The 16,613-nt window shown below is 50.6% G+C and overlaps 1 protein-coding gene across 1 annotated transcript; it reads right to left on the minus strand.

Annotated features, from left to right (window-relative positions):
* Positions 1–4,806: 4,806 nt before the first annotated feature.
* SPC24 (SPC24, NDC80 kinetochore complex component) lies at positions 4,807–11,144 on the minus strand. Its single transcript, XM_008573788.1, has 5 exons — positions 10,959–11,144; positions 6,401–6,545; positions 6,160–6,264; positions 5,952–6,028; positions 4,807–5,056 (listed from the first exon to the last, which is right to left on the minus strand). Exons 1-5 carry the CDS (start codon positions 11,116–11,118, stop codon positions 4,917–4,919), a joined length of 627 nt encoding a protein of 208 aa, XP_008572010.1. The 5' UTR covers positions 11,119–11,144; the 3' UTR covers positions 4,807–4,916.
* Positions 11,145–16,613: the final 5,469 nt, after the last annotated feature.

Genomic DNA, 16,613 nt, shown 5'->3' on the forward strand with positions numbered 1-16,613 from the left:
TGGCCCAGGTCAGCCCACCCCCCACTTGCAGGCAGTGATTTTCCGTGATGATGAAGGGATAAGAAAGCTGCTGAGGGTTCTGGGTGTGAGTTCCAGGCTGCAGCAGGTCACTGAGCAGGGTGGGTAGCCTCTGGGCCTCCTGGCCCTGGTCTGGCCTCCCATAGGGCAGCTCGGGTTCCCCCACGGTTTCCAGCCCTCGGGGAAGGGGCTCCCTCCTTCCTGAGCTCCATCCCTCCCCCCAGCCCTGGCTGCTCCACGCCCACCCCAGCCTAGAGGCTCCCACACTGTGCCCAGGATGGGGTGGGGGGAACTTGGGGGTAAGTAGTGAGATCGGCCCCTGCACTGCACCCTTGTCAAGAGACTAACGTCAGGCTCCCATTTCCCAGAGCTGGGGTCCCTCCTGGAATCTAAAAATCCTTCCAACGTCCCACTGTGGACTGCAGGTGTGGCACAATCAAGGCTCCCCCTCAGTTCCCTCCACACTAGCCTCTTTGCTGCCCTTCACACTCGCTGTTTCCCCTGACTGGATCACTGTCACTGCATCTGTGTCCCCCAGAGGCTCAGTACAGGCTCAGATGACACTTCCTCCCTGGGGGCCTCCTCAGAGCCCTCACCCACAATGGCGTTTTTTTTTTTTCAGTTGATATATTACCAACTGAAATGATCTCATTCGTAGGTCAGGATTGAGATCACGAGCTCTGGATCCAGGTGGCTTGGGTTAAAACTCCGGCTTGGCCACCTAAGCTGCGAAACCTGAGACGAAAACCTGTGTGGCCCCTCCATGCCTGTTTCCTCATCTGTAAGATAACGTGGAGCCAGGTGCACAGCACTCACTCAGTCTCACCGTGGCCTCTGCTGGGGGGTGGCAACCGGAAGAAGGGCCTGGCAGGTCACAGACGTCCAGCCCACATTTCCGAGTAAGTAGGGCAGGGCGCTGGGAGGTCCTGGAGCCACCCTGAGAGTGGACCAGCCCAGTTGCTTGTAGGCTCTAGTCCTGGACTGCAGTGGGAGTCCCCAGGAAGCTGGCCTCTCCCCAGCCTGTCCAGCCCAGCGGGGACAGCGAGCCTTCAGATCTGTCAGCCCCAGGTTAAAATCTGCTTCAGATGCTCACTTCCTATTGCACAAGCAACGCCCTCCCCTTTGATCTGTTTCATGTCTGTAAACTGGGAGCAAATTTGACCTGTCTTCCTGCAGACCCGTGAGAAGGGGACTAAGTAAGTCCCTCTTAGAGGCTGTGTCTCTTCTGAGAAGCCCAGATGACCCTTCAGGGGTACCAAACATAGAGTGCCCTCCCAGATCCCGAACATAAGCACCACACACCCAGGGACAGCTTGGAGCAGCAGGTTCCCATGCCCAGACTCCAGGGGCATCACTGTCCTGTGACTCAGTTTCCCCATCTGTAAAATGGATACCACTCACTGGCTTGGGTTGGTGCTAGGACCGAGCCTCAGTTCTACAGGCGCCAGGCCGGTGTCCTGGTTCCTCACTGCCTGCTCCTGGGGACTCGAATCTTTCTCCTACCTCAACAGGGCTGGCCCAGCACTCAGCGAGCCTCTGGCCGGCCTCCAGAATTCAGGAAAGAGCCGGTCGCCGAAGGGGCAGCTCTCAGAGGGGAAACAGGCAGGGGTGGGGGTGGAGGCGGGGGCTGGAGGCTGTGGGCCTGAGGCCGTCCTGGGCGGCCGGCCAGCGCCGGGCAGTGAGTCAGGGCCCAAGCATGCAGAGAGCCGGGCCTCTCCCGGCCCCTGGGAGATCAGGCCCCTCCTTGAACTTGCCTGTTGGGCCCCCCCAGGCTGCGTTCCTCACCCACTCGCTTGCTCCACTGGTCAGTCCCTGGTCCTGCCTGGGGGAACGGGGGATGGGGCACATGGCCCCTCTGAGCCTGGGTGCAGCCTCCCTGGAAGGGCCGTCTTCTCCTTGGGAAAACTGAGGTCCAGGCTGGTGGGGGGAGAGGGACAGTGAGTGACTGGCAGGGCAAGGACTCCTTGGCCCCAGTCCGGGAAAAAAGCGAGGCCACTGCTTTGGGAAGGAGAGCCAACCCAGAGGGGTTAGGGCCCTGGGCCAAGAGCACAGATAAGCCTCGTGTGTGATGTGTGTGATGGCTTCAGAGCTAGTCGCTGCCCACTCCCTGTGTCCTTATCTGAGTGGCACCCTCTCGCACCCCTGCCTGCTTTCTGTCCCTTACATGCTGCAACCTGCAGGCTTGTTTGGAAAATACCTACTCTCCCGCCCCAGGAGAGAGCCTGGGCTGGTCCGCTCTACTCCTGGCACTTTCTGTCACATGGTGAGGCAGCCAGCAGGAGCACCCTGCCCCCTGTGTGGGCAGGAATGGCCAGCAGGATACAGTAGTTACTCCACTGCTGGACTTGCAGACAAACCGATTCCTGGCTGAGCGGCCCTGTGTGTGTGGCTTCTCAGGGACGCCCAGCAACAGCTGGAGACACTTCCTGTTTTCACGACAGACAGGGTGCGCCTGGCATTTGGTGGCTGGAGGCCAGGGAGGATGCTAAATGTCTTATGATGTCCAGGACAACCTCTACCACAAAGAATCACCTGGCGCCATGTCACTCAGGCTAGGCAGGGAAACCCATCTCTGATTTAGGTCTTGCTCTTTGGAGGCCGATGGCACACACCGGGGCTGTGTTACCATTTCATGCCATGTCAAAGAACCTACCAACCTTGAAAATGAACACAGCCCCAAAGGCTTATGGGAACACTTAACTGCATATCTAAAACCAGGCCCTCACCTCAAAAGTGGGGCCTCTGAAGTTCTGCTGAGAATCTTTGGGAGCCGAATGCACTGAGGCCTCTTACATTTCAGGGACAGACTAACGACCCCTTTCCTGGGTTGATCTCTCTGGAGCCCAATGGGCTGGCTTCCTTGCCCCAAGGCCTCAATGGTCACCTGAATGGGCCATTTCCAGTGCCCACTGGATGTGCTCAGATGCTGCTAGAACTGTCTCATCTGCCTAGAATGCCCCTCTCTGAAAAAAAACCAGTAATTGCAGTGGCTGTGAATAATTCTATTGTAGAAAGAGGCATGAAACCCAAGCTCAAGTTCGTGTAAGTAGCAAGTCTACTGGCTTCAGGCAAAGCTGGATCCAGGGGCAATCAGTGCCACTGGTACCCTACTTCCCTCTCTCCCCGCTCAGGCAGGCAGGCAGGTGCAAGCTTTCTTTCCTTGCTTGGTACAGGCTGAGCATCCCTAATCCAAAATTCCAGAATGCTCCAAAATCCAAAACCGTGTCAACATGACGCCACAAGTGGAAAATTCCACACTTGACTTAATGTGATGCATGCACAAAATTATTTAAAATGTTGTATAAAATTACCTTCAGGCTTCATGCATAAGATGTACATGAAACATAAATGAACTCTGTGTTTACACTTGGGTCCCCTCCCCAAGATATCTTATTATGTATAAGCAAATATCCCAGAATCTAAAACAATCCCAAATCTAAACACTTCTGGTCCCAGGCATTTTGGATAAGGGATAATCAACCTGTTGTACTCCAGGCACTGAGGATAAGGGAATGGTGAACACATCCCTGGCTGGCCCTGGCCTAGGTGGTGTGCTCAAACAGTGTTTATTTTGGCTGTTTACATGAGGAAACCCCAAATAACAATGGCTGACATAAGACACAAGTTTAGGTTGCTTGCCCCACCCCCACCCTCCCACCAAAGAAGTTTGGTGCTGATATCTCACTCCACCATCACCAGGGAACCAGGTCCTGTCATCCCTAGAGGAATGCAGTCCTCTTACATGTGGCAGTATGGCTGCCAGGTCTCTGGCCATCACACCCAAATTCCAGGAAATGGAGGGTGGACAAAAAAGGGTGTATCCTTTTAAGGATCCTTCTAGAAGTCTCTACAACATTTCCACTTGCACTCCATTGGCCTGAACTTAGCTGCAAGGGAGGCTGGAAAATGTTTTAAGTGGGCAGCTAAAAGGGTTCCCTTGATTAAGGTGGGAGGATGAGTGTCAGGAAGGCAACTAGTCGTTTGGGACACACAGCCCACCCTGGAGCCAGGGATCCTCTCCTATGTGAGTCAAATACACTGGGAGTGGGAGAGGGGCAGTGGGTCCCCAAAGGAAAATCTGAGCGTGTAACCTCAGTCTGCTACAGCTGCAGGAGACTGCTGAGAATGAACACCCCATCATGTCACTGCCCTTCCCTGTGTCTCTCCATGCTCAAGTCCTTATCCTTTTATTTTTTTGGCAGCTGGCCTGTACAGGGATGGAACCCAGGGCCTTGGTGTTATCAACACCACGCTCTAACCAACTGAGCTAACTGGCCAGCTCCAACTCCTTATACGTTGAAGTCCCTGTACGAAAGCTGCTCCTGTCCTCAGTGAAGGCTGTGCTCTCTCGGGAGGGGTCCTGCAGCAATCTGGGCCTCTCTCTAGCTCGAGGGTGGCGTCTGCTTATGGACACATTCCACGGTCAGTCATGGGATCTTTGTCATTAGTATCTTGTGTCCCTGGTACCTAGCAGTTATGGGTATGCCATGGCACTCAAATATACTCCCTTAATGAAGAAAAAGGGCTCGACTTGAATCAAAAATGATAAATTACTGAAATCTGTCATTGAATATGTACTATGGTATCATTTGTAAGATGTCACAGAGGTGAAATCCTGGGCCTGGCCTGGTTAAGTCAGTTCCTTATGGGTTACCTAGCAGAGGCCAGTCCAGGACCTGAGGCTGAAATCGGGGGAAAGAGAAATCCAGTAAAAAACCCATTTATATATAAACAATTTTATTTTTTGGCAGTTGGCCAGTACAGGGATCCGAACCCTTGACTTAGTGTTATACCACTGCGCTCCAACCAACTGAATTAACTGGCCACCACCCCCCCCGCACCTTTTTTTTTTAAAATAGACATCTTATTTTAAACTGATCCCACCATGACAGATTCCACTATGTGCGAGACACGGTCTGCGAGGCTCCCGGGTACCACGCTGTGTCCACCAGGCTCCAGAGATGGTCGCTGATGAATTTCCTGGAGAGCTGGGTGCTGTCCAGGTGGATGGGCTGGGCGATACTGGGGCCGTGATGGACTGAGGCACAGCTATAAGGAAAAGCTCGCACACACAGCCCTGCCCACCACCCCACGGGAAAGGCTATGGCCTAATATATGTATATAAAGAGACCAGTAAGGGGATCTTAACCCTTGACTTGGTGTTGTCAGCACCACGCTCACCCAAGTGAGCCATGGGCCGGCCCAGGCTACTGCCTAATTAAATACAACTTTTATTAACACATTTAGAGACAAATTTTTGTGAACAAGAAGTTAAATTGTGATAATGCACTGTCTTTTAAAAATTGTAGTAAAATACCTACAACATAAAATTTACCATTTTAACCATTTTTGAGTGTGCAGTTCAGTGTACTCACAGTGCTGTGCAGCCATCACCAACATCACCTCCAGAACTTTCTCATCTTCCCAAAATGAAGCTCTGTCCTGATTAAACACTAACTCCCCATCGCCTCTCTCCCCTACCCCTTGGCATGAAGCATCTCACTCTCTGTGGATTTGACAGCTCTAGGTAACTCACATAAGTGGATCACACAGTATTTGCCCTTTGTGACTGGCTTATTTCACTGAGCATAATGCCCTCGAGGTTCAGATTCTCCTTCCTTTTCATGGCTCAGTCATGTTCTACCGTATGGATGGACCACACTGTGTCGATCCATCCATCTGCCGGTGGGCACTTGGACGGCTCCCACCTCTCGCTATTGTGAATCACGCTGCTGGGCACGTGGGACATGAGTATCTGTGTGTGTCCCTGCCTTTGTTTCCTTTGTGTGCCACCTAGGAGGGGAACTGCTGGACCCCATGGTAATGCTGTTTCTAATTTTTGAGGCCCACCATCCTGTCTCCCACAGCAGCAGCACTGTCTTACCTTCCCACCAGTGGCGTGCGCGGGTTCCAAGTTGTCCCCAAAAGGATACTGCCTTTGATCACGCCTGGCTCACACTCGTAATCCCACTCAATTTTACTAATTTGGCGATAAAGTTGAGCCACATACCTATACAAGGAGACAGAGAGAAAAGAAAGTTAGCCCAGCATTGACTTATCAGGAGCTGCATGACTGAATCCAGAGGCACAGGCACACACTCAGCACGCGCACGCACACACGCACATGCTCGTGCAACGTACACAGCTGAAGGGATTTTGACTGTCGTATCTTCGTCAACTTCCCTCTCCTGTCTCTCGAGATCAGCCTCAATCTCCTTGAGCTCCTCCAGCTCCCTGGTGAGCTGAGTTGGGCAGATAGTTAAGGACCCCTGGCTTTGGAGAGAGGGCCACCCACGTGCTAATACCAGCTGTGACAGGCCCAGGGCCCCCGGCTCTGGGCTCGCTTTGTAGCGGAGCCTGACCCGTTGGCGGGAAAGGATATAGGAGTTTGGCCTTGACCCGGGCGTCCTCCTCGCTGGCCTTCTGCAGCTCGGCTTCCAGCTGCTGCAGCTCGGTACCCCCCTGGTGTGCCTGCTTGTTGTTGTCCAGAAGGCTTTGGGCCACTTCTTTCTCCATGTCCAGGATCTCTGTATGGCGGGAGAGAAGGAGGCTCCCTAGGGTCTGTCCTTCCCCCAGGACAGCAGAGAAGAGGGTGGTCCCACCACTGCATCCACAATGAATATTCCCACTTCCCACCTGCAGCCCTGTTTCCAACCACCTACCAGAGTTCTACCCGGAGCTCACACAAGTATTTCTATTTTACCAAAGCACACTTAAATGCACCAGAAATAATAAAATTGGTCCATCTTTGTACATCTAATCTTAATTTTTTTTTTTTTAAAGATGACCAGTAAGGGGATCTTAAACCTTGACTTGGTGTTGTCAGCACCACACTCTCCAAGTGAGCCACGGGCCGGCCCTCTAATGTCGGTTTATAACAGGAATATCTTACAGCAAGAAGCCTAAGACTTACTTTCCACTTACTTGATCCAGTTAGACATCCAAGCCTCGCAGCTCCCCCTTCCTCCATCTAGTTCTAATCCTCGTCCTCCCCACCCCAATCACCCTAACAGCCCCCCAGCTTTGCTTTGTTTTTGGAGGGCAGCTGGCGGGTATGGGGATTCGAACCCTTGATCTTGGTGTTACAAGGCTGCGCTGTAACCAACCAGCTCCTCTCCCTCCCCCCCAGCTTTGGTCTCTCCCTAAGCCAATCCACCCATCTGTTCTGCTCTCTGCCTCCAGAGTGGCTGCGTTAGAGGCCAGATGCAAAGTTGCTCCTCTGCTCAAAGACCTACCATGGCTCCCCAGTGTCTCCAGGATAAAGTCCAGATCTCCCCTGGAATCTTTACCAGTCTTTCTCCCCAGCTTTCTACCCCACCATGTGCTTTTTTCTCTCTCATCATTCTTCAAACATGCCCCAGTTTTCCTGGGCCCCAACTTCCTGCCCTGCGCTCCTGTCCCCGGAGCATGTCCATAGACAGCCTGCAAGGCCTCAGGCGGCTGGGCACTCTCCTGCTTCCAGGGCACAGCTGTGCTTCCAAGACAGACCTATCACATTGATTATTTATTGCTCGTCTTTCTTCTTTGAATCCAAGCCTGAATGTTATATTCACCATACATCTCCAGCACCTACCCAGGATAAACACACGTTGAACAAAACACCCAGAAACAGAATAAAAGAAAAAAATTAAAAAATTAAAAAAAAAAAAAAAACACTCAGAATGATCAAAAACATCTTAAGAAGGCTACTGTGCTTTTTCCCAGAGAGTCAGAGAAATCTGCCAACTTAGAGAAGGCACAGATCAAAACACTTCCCAAAGGGCCCACATTTAAGTTTTTAAAAACTTACAGTAAGTTAATTTTTAATCAAAGTATTACATGTATATGGTTGTGAAAACATAACCATGCACACACCCCCTCTCCTGGCTCCCTACCCCTGTGAAGCAGCCACTTTCAACTTCTAGCTGTTTTCTCTGGCACTGACCTCCACATTTCTAAATAATTTGCTTATGCTGCTGTTTCTTCATCCGTCTGTTTTCGACGGTGCCCGCTGATTTCCTGCTGGGACAGCCGAGGGTCTGGCCGTCTCACACAGCCTTCCCACTCCTCCTCCGCCCACCCTCTCGAAGGACAACCGAGTCTTCTTGGATTCTTCCCCAGGGAATGATCTCTTCCTCTGGACGTCCATCGTAGGGTTCTGTGTGCTACGTGCCATGGGATGATCTAAGAGCTCCTGCTCGGGCATTCCCACCACAACCCTCTGGGGGGTGGTTTAGCCCCTTCCCCATTGGAGAGAAGAAGAAGAGGCCCAAAGAGGCACATGGATCCGAGGCTGGGATGTGAGCCGGATCTGTTTGCCTCAAAGCCCGGCTCCCTAGAACACTGACTCTCAGTCTCCTAGGCCCCAAATCGATCCATTCTGCTAAAACCCAGACAAGGCTGGGTCATGCTATTTTTCTCCCCAAACCATCAATGGAGGGGAGTTATGGGGAGGGAGGAGGGGAGAGGACAGGGAGACCCTCCTGGGACATCACGTTTGAATAATGTCCAAACTCCTCCTGGGAGCTCACCAGGCCGCTGCTGACCTGTCTTCTACTACTTCCTCCTGGTTCTCCAAGTTCATTCTCACCTCCCAGCCTCTGCACTTGTAGTCCGCCCTGCCAGGAAGGTGTCCCCTGAGCCATCCTGTCGCTAGCTCCATAGGCCCTTCCAGTCTCAACTCAGGGCTGGCCGGTTAGCTCAGATGATTACTGCGTGGTGCTGTAATACCAAGGTCAAGGGTTTGGATCCCTGTACAGCCAAAAAAAAAAAAAAAAGCCTCAACTCTAACGGCACTCCCACATAAAATGTAGAAAGGCATTAAAGACACTTGGCACTGAAGCTGCTGTGGAAAACTGTCTGGTAGTTCCTCAAAAAATTAAACGTTGAATTACCACTGGAACCACAATTCCATTTTTGGATATATACAAAAGAGAATTGAAAATAGGGTCTTAAAGAGATATGAGTACATCCATGTTCACAGCAGCATGATTCACAATAGCCAAAAAATGGAGGCAGCCCAAGTGTCCATCGACAGACGAATGGACATTGTGGTCCCCTCCATACAATGGAATGATTCAGCTTTAAAAAGGAGGAAAATTCTGACACGTGCTACAACATAGATGAGTCTTGAGGACATTGCCCTCAGTGAAATATGCTAGACTCAAAAGGAGAAATACTGTGTGATTCCATTTACAGGAGGCCCCTACAGTCGTCAGATCCACAGAGACAGAAAGTAGAATCGGGGGTGCCAGGGACTGGGGAGTGAGTGTTTAATGGGGACAGTTTCAGTTTGGGAAGCAGAGAAAGTTCTGGAGATGGATGGTGGTGACAGCTGCACAACAACATGAATATACTTCATACCACTGAACTGTGTACCTAAAAATCGTTGCAATAGTCAGTCTCATGTCTATTTTGCCACAATAAAAAGATAATTTAGTAGCCTTAAAATAAACAATCAAACAAATCCTGGGGCCGGCCCGGTGGCGCACTGCTACAGTGCGCCACTTGGGAGCACGGCTGCGCTCCCGGCGAGGGTTGGGATCCCACATACAGACCGGCCGCTCACTGGCTGAGCGAGGTGCGGGAGCAACACCGAGGGTTGCGATCCCGTGGCCGGTTCCGGCCCGGTACGGGCGCAACACTGAGGGTTGCAATCCGTTGCCGGTCACGAAAAAAGACAAAAAGGAAAAAAAAAAAAAAACAATCAAACAAATCCTGGCACAGAGAACAGTGGCTATGATGGCACCAAGCTGTGAGAGCATCATCTCCATGAATCTCACATCAATCCAGCAAGGAGTACTGTGAGCAGGGCCGGCCCGTGGCTCACTTCACCATGGCCATGGGTTCAGATCCCATATAGGGATGGCCGGTGGCTCACTTGGGAGAGCGTGGTGCTGACAACACCAAGTCAGGGGTTAGGATCCCCTTACGTCATCTTTTTTCTTTTTAAAAAAAGGAGTGCTGTGAGCAGCTCCATTTCACAGATGAGGAAACTAAGGCTCGGTGAGGGAAGCCACTGGACTGGGACCACAGGGCTCATGAATTAACAGCTAAAATCCAGGTTGGAGGCTCTGGTGGGTTCTTCTCACCTGCAGAGAGGCTGGATCTATACCCTCTGTCTAGGTTAAGATATGAAGGTCCTTCAGAAAGTTCATGGAAAGTACATATCATCTTTCAATTCTATTTTACCACGATGTTTTTGAAGTACCTTCATATTTATTAGCAGAGCTTTCCCCCCCTTTACCTTTAGGTAAGCCTGACCTTCGATGGCATCTTGGGTCCAATGACAATCGTACAATTTGTCCAGTGTTCTCTGTGTGATGTGCGAGGTACTTACCACATCAGTTTACTTAATCTTCACCACGCCCTCCCTCCTCTGACTCGCCCCCAAAGCTTCAACTCTCCTCCTTATACAGTGCAGTTGTTCTCCTTCGCCCATCACCTCCTGCCATATTTTCTTGTGTGTTCTGTCCCCTCCTCCCCAGTAATATGTCAGCCTCCCAAAGGCAGGGTTTTTGTCCCTGCGGCCACCCAGGGCCTGGCACGCAGCAGGTGCTCCATAAAATCTGATCGACCTCAAGAGGAAGAGATGGACTGTTGTTACAACCATGTGACAGCGAAGGAAACTGAGGCCCAAAGAGGTTAAGAAACTCACCCCAAATCTCACAGCTGGGAAGTGCTGGGATTCGAACGTGGCGCTTTGACTCCTGAGCCCCAATTCAAACCCTGAGTCCCCCAGCTCCTGCTCACGGAGCGCTCAGAAGGGGCCAGGCCCTGCGGGCTCCTATACTTACCGCTAAACCATGTCATGAAGCCCATTTCACGGGTGGGGAGACTGAGGCCCAGAGGGGACAGCGCCCACCTGGCGGTCCCACGGGGGGACAGGGCAAGGGACAGGGCAGCCCCGCAGGGAGGGGGTTCCCAGGCCGGCCCGGCCGCGCCCTCGCTCCGGCCCTCACCTTGCAGCCTCTGCCCGGCCTCATCCTGCGTCTCCAGCAGCCGCTCCACCACCTGCTCGTGGCGCCCCAGCAGCCGCCGCCGCTGCCCCTCGGCGCGGTTGGCCCCCAGCAGGCTCAGCAGCCCCCGGCTCAACTCCTCCAAGTCACGGAAGGCCGCCATGACTACGCCAGGGCCAAACCCGCGCAAATTTGACTGGCCGGGGGGCCCTCCCACTTCCCGGAGAGACCCATTTCTATTGGCTTGCTCCTCCGTCAGTTATTAGCAATGGCCAATAGGCTTTGGAGAGAATCGACGGGGGGGAGCGCCTCGCGATTGGACTGGTGCGTCTGGGCCGGATCCTCCGTCAGTCATCAGCCATGACCAATCGCCGCAGGGAGGGGGCGTCTCCGTGAGGCCTGATGCGCCTGCGCAGGCTGGTAAGCGACTACGCGAGTGTGAAGGTGTTTGTTCCTCCATAGTTTGAGCTCCTGCTGCGTGCAGGGCGCGGTTCTGGGGGCGAAGCAGTGAACGGCTTCTCGTGGAGCTGACATTCTACAGTGTGTGCGTGGGATGCACGCAACAGACGCAACAAATAAATTCTGTAAGAGACCGCATAGCAAACTGGAATCTGCGGCCACATTTATTTGGTTCGAATCTCAGCTTTGCCACTTACTAGCTATGTTACCTTGGGCAAGTTACTCCACCTCTCTGTGTCTCACTTTCCTCCTCAGTAAAATGAGGGTCGTAATAGTGCTTACTTCAGGGTTGGTGTGAGGATTAAATGGGGTTGGTGCCTTGTATTCAGTAAGCGCCATATAAGTTTATAGTGAAACATACATAGTATGCTAGCAGGTGAGCTGCAGAAGGTGCCAGAGGCCACACTATGTGAGGGGTTACGGCAGAGGAAAGACAAACTGCACACTTTGGTGACACGTTCCTCAAACGGCATGGGAAGGTGTCAGTTTGGCGGGTCATGATCACCATTTTCTACAAAATAGAATAGAAAAAAATCAGTGCATGTGTACGTAAAGTTAAGTATTGTTCTGGGAGACTCTGAACTCTTCATACTGGATGTGGCAGATGGTATTTTTGAATAATGGCTACTGAAATAGTTCCAATGAAATAGTTCCAACCTTGCCATTCCCCATGAAGAGGCAAACTCTGATTCCCCTCCTCTTAAGCCTGAGCAGGACTTTGTGCAATGAATATGATGTGACAGAAAGGGCACTGTGTGACTTTTAAGGATACATCTTTTGCATCTCTCTCTCTGTCTCTCTTTGGGATACCCTCCCTTGGAGTCCAGCTACCATGTTGTGAGGAAGCCTGGGCCAGGTAAAGAGTCTCCCAGATAAGTTCCTAGCCAAAGCCCAGAGGCAACCACAAGGTGAGAAGGAGTGAGCCCTCAGATGATTCCAGAACTCAGCCATCAAGTCATCCCATAGGAGCAGAGATGAGCTGTCCCCACCAAGCCCTGCTCAAACTGCAGATTTGTGAGCAACATACATGCTGTTGTCTAAAGCCAGTAAATTTGGGGGTAATAGGTTACACAGCTATAACATCTGTATCACTGGGTCACATACGAAATTTGTATCTGACTGCACATTAGTTACATAAAAATCACTGAAGGTCACTGCTGTAGTGGTGAGACTTCACAATAAGCAGAGAAACAAATGAACAAGATCGTTTTAGACAAGAACACCTGCTAACAGGCAATAATACAGGGTCATAGGATAGAGTCACTGGAGTTGGGGGGGAGTTAAAGTGATTTTAGGTTAGATGATCAGAGACAGCCTCCTGAGCAGAGGACACATGAGTGATGGAAATATGTTGGGAAACAAAGTGCCAGGCAGAGGAAAGAGCAAGTGCAAAGGTCCTGAGGTGGGAAAAAGTTTAATTTGTTTGAGGAATAGCAAGGAGGCCAGCTGGCTGGACAGGACTGAGTGAGGCAGTTGCCAGAGAGGTAGGGACTTTATTCTGGTTTAACAGGAAGCATTGGGAACGTTGAGTAGGGGAGAACTATGGTGTGGACTGGCTCCAGATCTTCCCAAGTCAAGAGAACTTCCGGATGGACTGGATGTGCAGAATGAGGAAGAGAAGGGGCTTGTAGGATACCTCCCGAGTGTTAGGCCCAAATACCTGGATGGGTAATGGCTGTAGTGGCTGTGTCATGGCTGTAGTGGCTGGGTCGGGAAGGACCAGGACAGGACCAGGCTTGGAGATGAGGGACTGCATTGGGAAGTCCCAATGCCTGGGGGCCGGCCACGTGGAGCTATCAAGAAGGTAGTGACTTGGTTGTATGAGTCTGCTGAGACATTTGGATGGGGGATAAAAATCCCAGAGTCATCAGGGTACAGCTGAAACCTGATGCCTCCACCCTGGGGGGATTATGGAGAGGTGGAACTCCAAGGACCAAGTTTTGAAACCCTCCAACTACAGAAGTTGTTGAAAGAAAGTGAGCTGAAACACCAGGTACTGATCAAACTTTATAAAAGGAAAAGAATCTGCCAGGCTGTACTCAAAGTGGAGGGCAGCAGCCAGGGCTGCCCTCACAGTGGAGAGCAGCACCAGGCGTCGGGGTGGGAGAGCTTATATAGGCTGTAGGGAAGGCTGACTAATCAGGGAGGGGTTTGGTGCTGGTGTGGAGGAATTCCTATTTCTCAGAAACCACGAGGTTTCTCCTAAGGGAAAGGCTGGCAGCTATTTTGTGCTCAGTGTGTGTAAAATGGCGCTGGTCACGTCCAAGATCCATCAGTTGTAGAAAAGAGAAAGCCACAAAACAGAGAAGGCTCAGCTAGGGAGGGAGGAAAAAGCCACAATGGAGCCAACAGAAATGAGACCATCATTGACCATCAGGATTCTGAATGACTTCTGGCCACCTTCCCCCCCTTAGAGCTTATATTGTGAGACTGTTGGAGTGAGCAGGACTGAAGCCATGTTGGGACCTAAAACCACATCGGCTCTAAAAGATTTTAAAAGAACATGGCTTTTTTCTTGGCATGCATTTCTCTGAGTTCCCCCTTTTCCCATGGGTATCTGATAATTTGAACCTTGGTTATGGGGCAAGATGACGTTATTTACATGAATGTAAAGTTGTTTTCCAGCCAGTCTGAAGCTGCAGACTTGCACGTACTACCCAGACCCTGAGATAACAGCAACGATGGGAGCAGAATCCAGACAGAGTCTTGGCGAGACTTTGCACCTGAGACCTTGCAGGAAGCCCTCGCAGGTCACATCCCCTCCCTCCTGCTTTTCATTTCCCACCTTCCATTCCCTCATCCTCCTCTTTAAAGCCCCCTCAGTAAACCTGAATCTTTGAGATAGGTTTAGTCTGGCCACTCTCTTTCAGGTTTACCGGAGAGGTGAGTTAGCCTAACACGTCTCCTCGGGTCACCAGTGTTCCTGAATAAAAGCCCAGTTCCACTTTTACTGACATTTGTGTTTTGGTTGGTGTGCTTTTGTCTGGGGGCGGGCAGCTGGGCCTGTGAGTTTGGTATCAGTTTGGGGGAGCCTTAGCCAGGAGCTAAGTGTGCCCTGTAACAAGACAGGAGTTGCCAAGACCCCAGGGGAGGCTCACGTTTTTATATTTTAAAAATGATCATGTAGATGGAGACAGCCTTACAACTAATGTATTTAGCCTTTCCTGTGTCATGGATCCTTTTGAAATGCTAGGAAAGCAATGACAGGCTCTTCTTTTTGGATTTTGTGCAGCTTTTGGGAGGTCCTACACCCCAGAAGGCCCTCCCCAGATTTTCAGGCTAAGAATCAGCCCAGTCTTAGAACAGCATGGTCTCACGGGGCAGGTAGCACATACAGGAATGATGCCTCCTTAGATGATTTCTGCAGAAATATGAGCATGGAACCAACTCCTCAGAGTCAGTGCTGAGCGTTCAGTGCTGAGATTGATCTGTCACCCTTCGATGGCTGAGAACATGGCTTCTGGAATCAGCTGTGTGGCCTTCTACAGGGAAGTCACCTTTTCTTTGCCTAAATGCAGTGAATTACATAATAATGCAGAGTGCAATGAAGAGGAGATAACTTGGGTTCAGTTTCTGACTCTGTAGTTTACCTGTGACCTTGGCAGGTGCTTACCATTTCTAAGCCACAGCAGCTAAAGATAGCCCTCTCTTGTCAGCTGGGGCCAGATGTCCAAGAGATAAGGCATTCCAGATTGTGCAACCCGAACCTGACAGGTACAAAGGTTCCTTTCACAATAGGTCACTCACCTTCCTTCCAAAAAGTAAAGTGAGACCCACCTCTCTGCCATTGAGGTGGCTAATATACAAAATAAACAGGCAAACCAAAAACACCAGAAAATGACAAGAACTGTGGGTGGAAACGTACAACGTACCACTGCTATGTAAAACACTATGGCAGTTCCCCAAAATATTAAAAATAGAATTACCATTTCAGCAGTTCCACTTCTGGGTGTAGACCCAAAAGAATTGAAAGCAGGGACTCAAACAGATGTTTCTACACCCATGAGCCGAGCAGCACGATTCAAGGCAGCCAAAAGATAGAAACAACCCAAGTATCCATTGAGAGATGAATGGATCAACACAGTGTGGTCTGTTCATACAATAGAATACGATTCAGCCCTGAAAAAGAAGGAAATTCTGACACATGCTACGACATCGAGGAACCTGGAGGACATTATGCTCAGTGAAATAAGCCAGACACGATAGGACAGATACTGTGTGATCCACTTACAGGAGGTCCGTAGAGTCGTCAAATTTATAGAGACAGAAATAGAACGGTGGGTGCCAGAAGCTGGGGATGGGGATAGGGAATTAGTGCTTAATGGGGACAGAGTGTCAGTTTGGGAAGATGAAAAAGTTCTGCAAATGGATGGTGGTGATGGCTGCACAGCACTGTGAATGTGCTTAACGCTGCTGAACTGTGCGCTTAAAAATGGTGAAGATGCAGATTTTAGGGCTGGCCGGTTAGCTCAGTTGGTTAGAGCACCAGCTTGTAACACCAAGGTCAAGGGTTCAGATCCCCATACAGCTGGTTGTCAAAATAAGAAAAAGGTGCAAATTTTATGTAATGTATAGTTTACTACAATTAAATATTGAAATATACTTTAAAAAAGGCAAGAAAATGGTGGTGGTGGTGGGGATGGGGGTCTTACATGAGATAACAAAGAAAGTGACAAAATGGTCCTGGCAATTGCTCTGGGAGAAACAATTTTTTATTTCCTAAAGGCCCCTTCTTGGCTTACAGACTCTTCTGGGAAACAGACAAGAGCAAGGAAAGGAAATTCCACTTAGAAATATACTCCTTTGGGTAAAATTTCTGGGACTTCCAAAAAAACATCCCACCCATCATCTCCTGGCTGAACAGCCCAGTGGAGGAAAAAAGAGGAAGTCAGGAGAGTGATCAACTACCTTGGGGGAGTGAGGGGACAGGCCAGGGGCTGCGGGGGGCCTGCTGGGACCAAGAATGCTCCGCTTCCTGTCCTGGTGCTGGTGACTCCAGGACGCTCAGTTTGCAAAAGCCATGGGGCTGTATACTTTTGAACAATTTGTGCACGTATCATATGCATTGTATACCTTGATAAAAAAATAAAACAATAAAAAAATTAAAATCGAACATATTAGAAAAGGATTTGGCAGGACCCACTCCAAGCCATCAATCAACAATGGCATTTCTACCAAGTGCAGCTTATGCCACTTTTG

Source organism: Galeopterus variegatus, unplaced genomic scaffold, assembly GCF_000696425.1.
Source record: "Galeopterus variegatus unplaced genomic scaffold, G_variegatus-3.0.2 Scaffold964, whole genome shotgun sequence".
NCBI lineage: Eukaryota > Metazoa > Chordata > Mammalia > Dermoptera > Cynocephalidae > Galeopterus > Galeopterus variegatus.

Excerpts from the sequence above, each read along its gene's own strand:
- SPC24 (XM_008573788.1), bottom strand. The coding sequence starts at position 11,118 with ATGGCGGCCTTCCGTGACTTGGAGGAGTTGAGCCGGGGGCTGCTGAGC. Across the intron at positions 6,029-6,159 it reads GTCAAAATCCCTTCAGCTGT|GTATGTGGCTCAACTTTATC; the intron begins GTACGTTGCACG and ends CTCCTTGTATAG. Across the intron at positions 5,057-5,951 it reads GCCAGGCGTGATCAAAGGCA|TCCATCACGGCCCCAGTATC; the intron begins GTATCCTTTTGG and ends GCTGTGCCTCAG.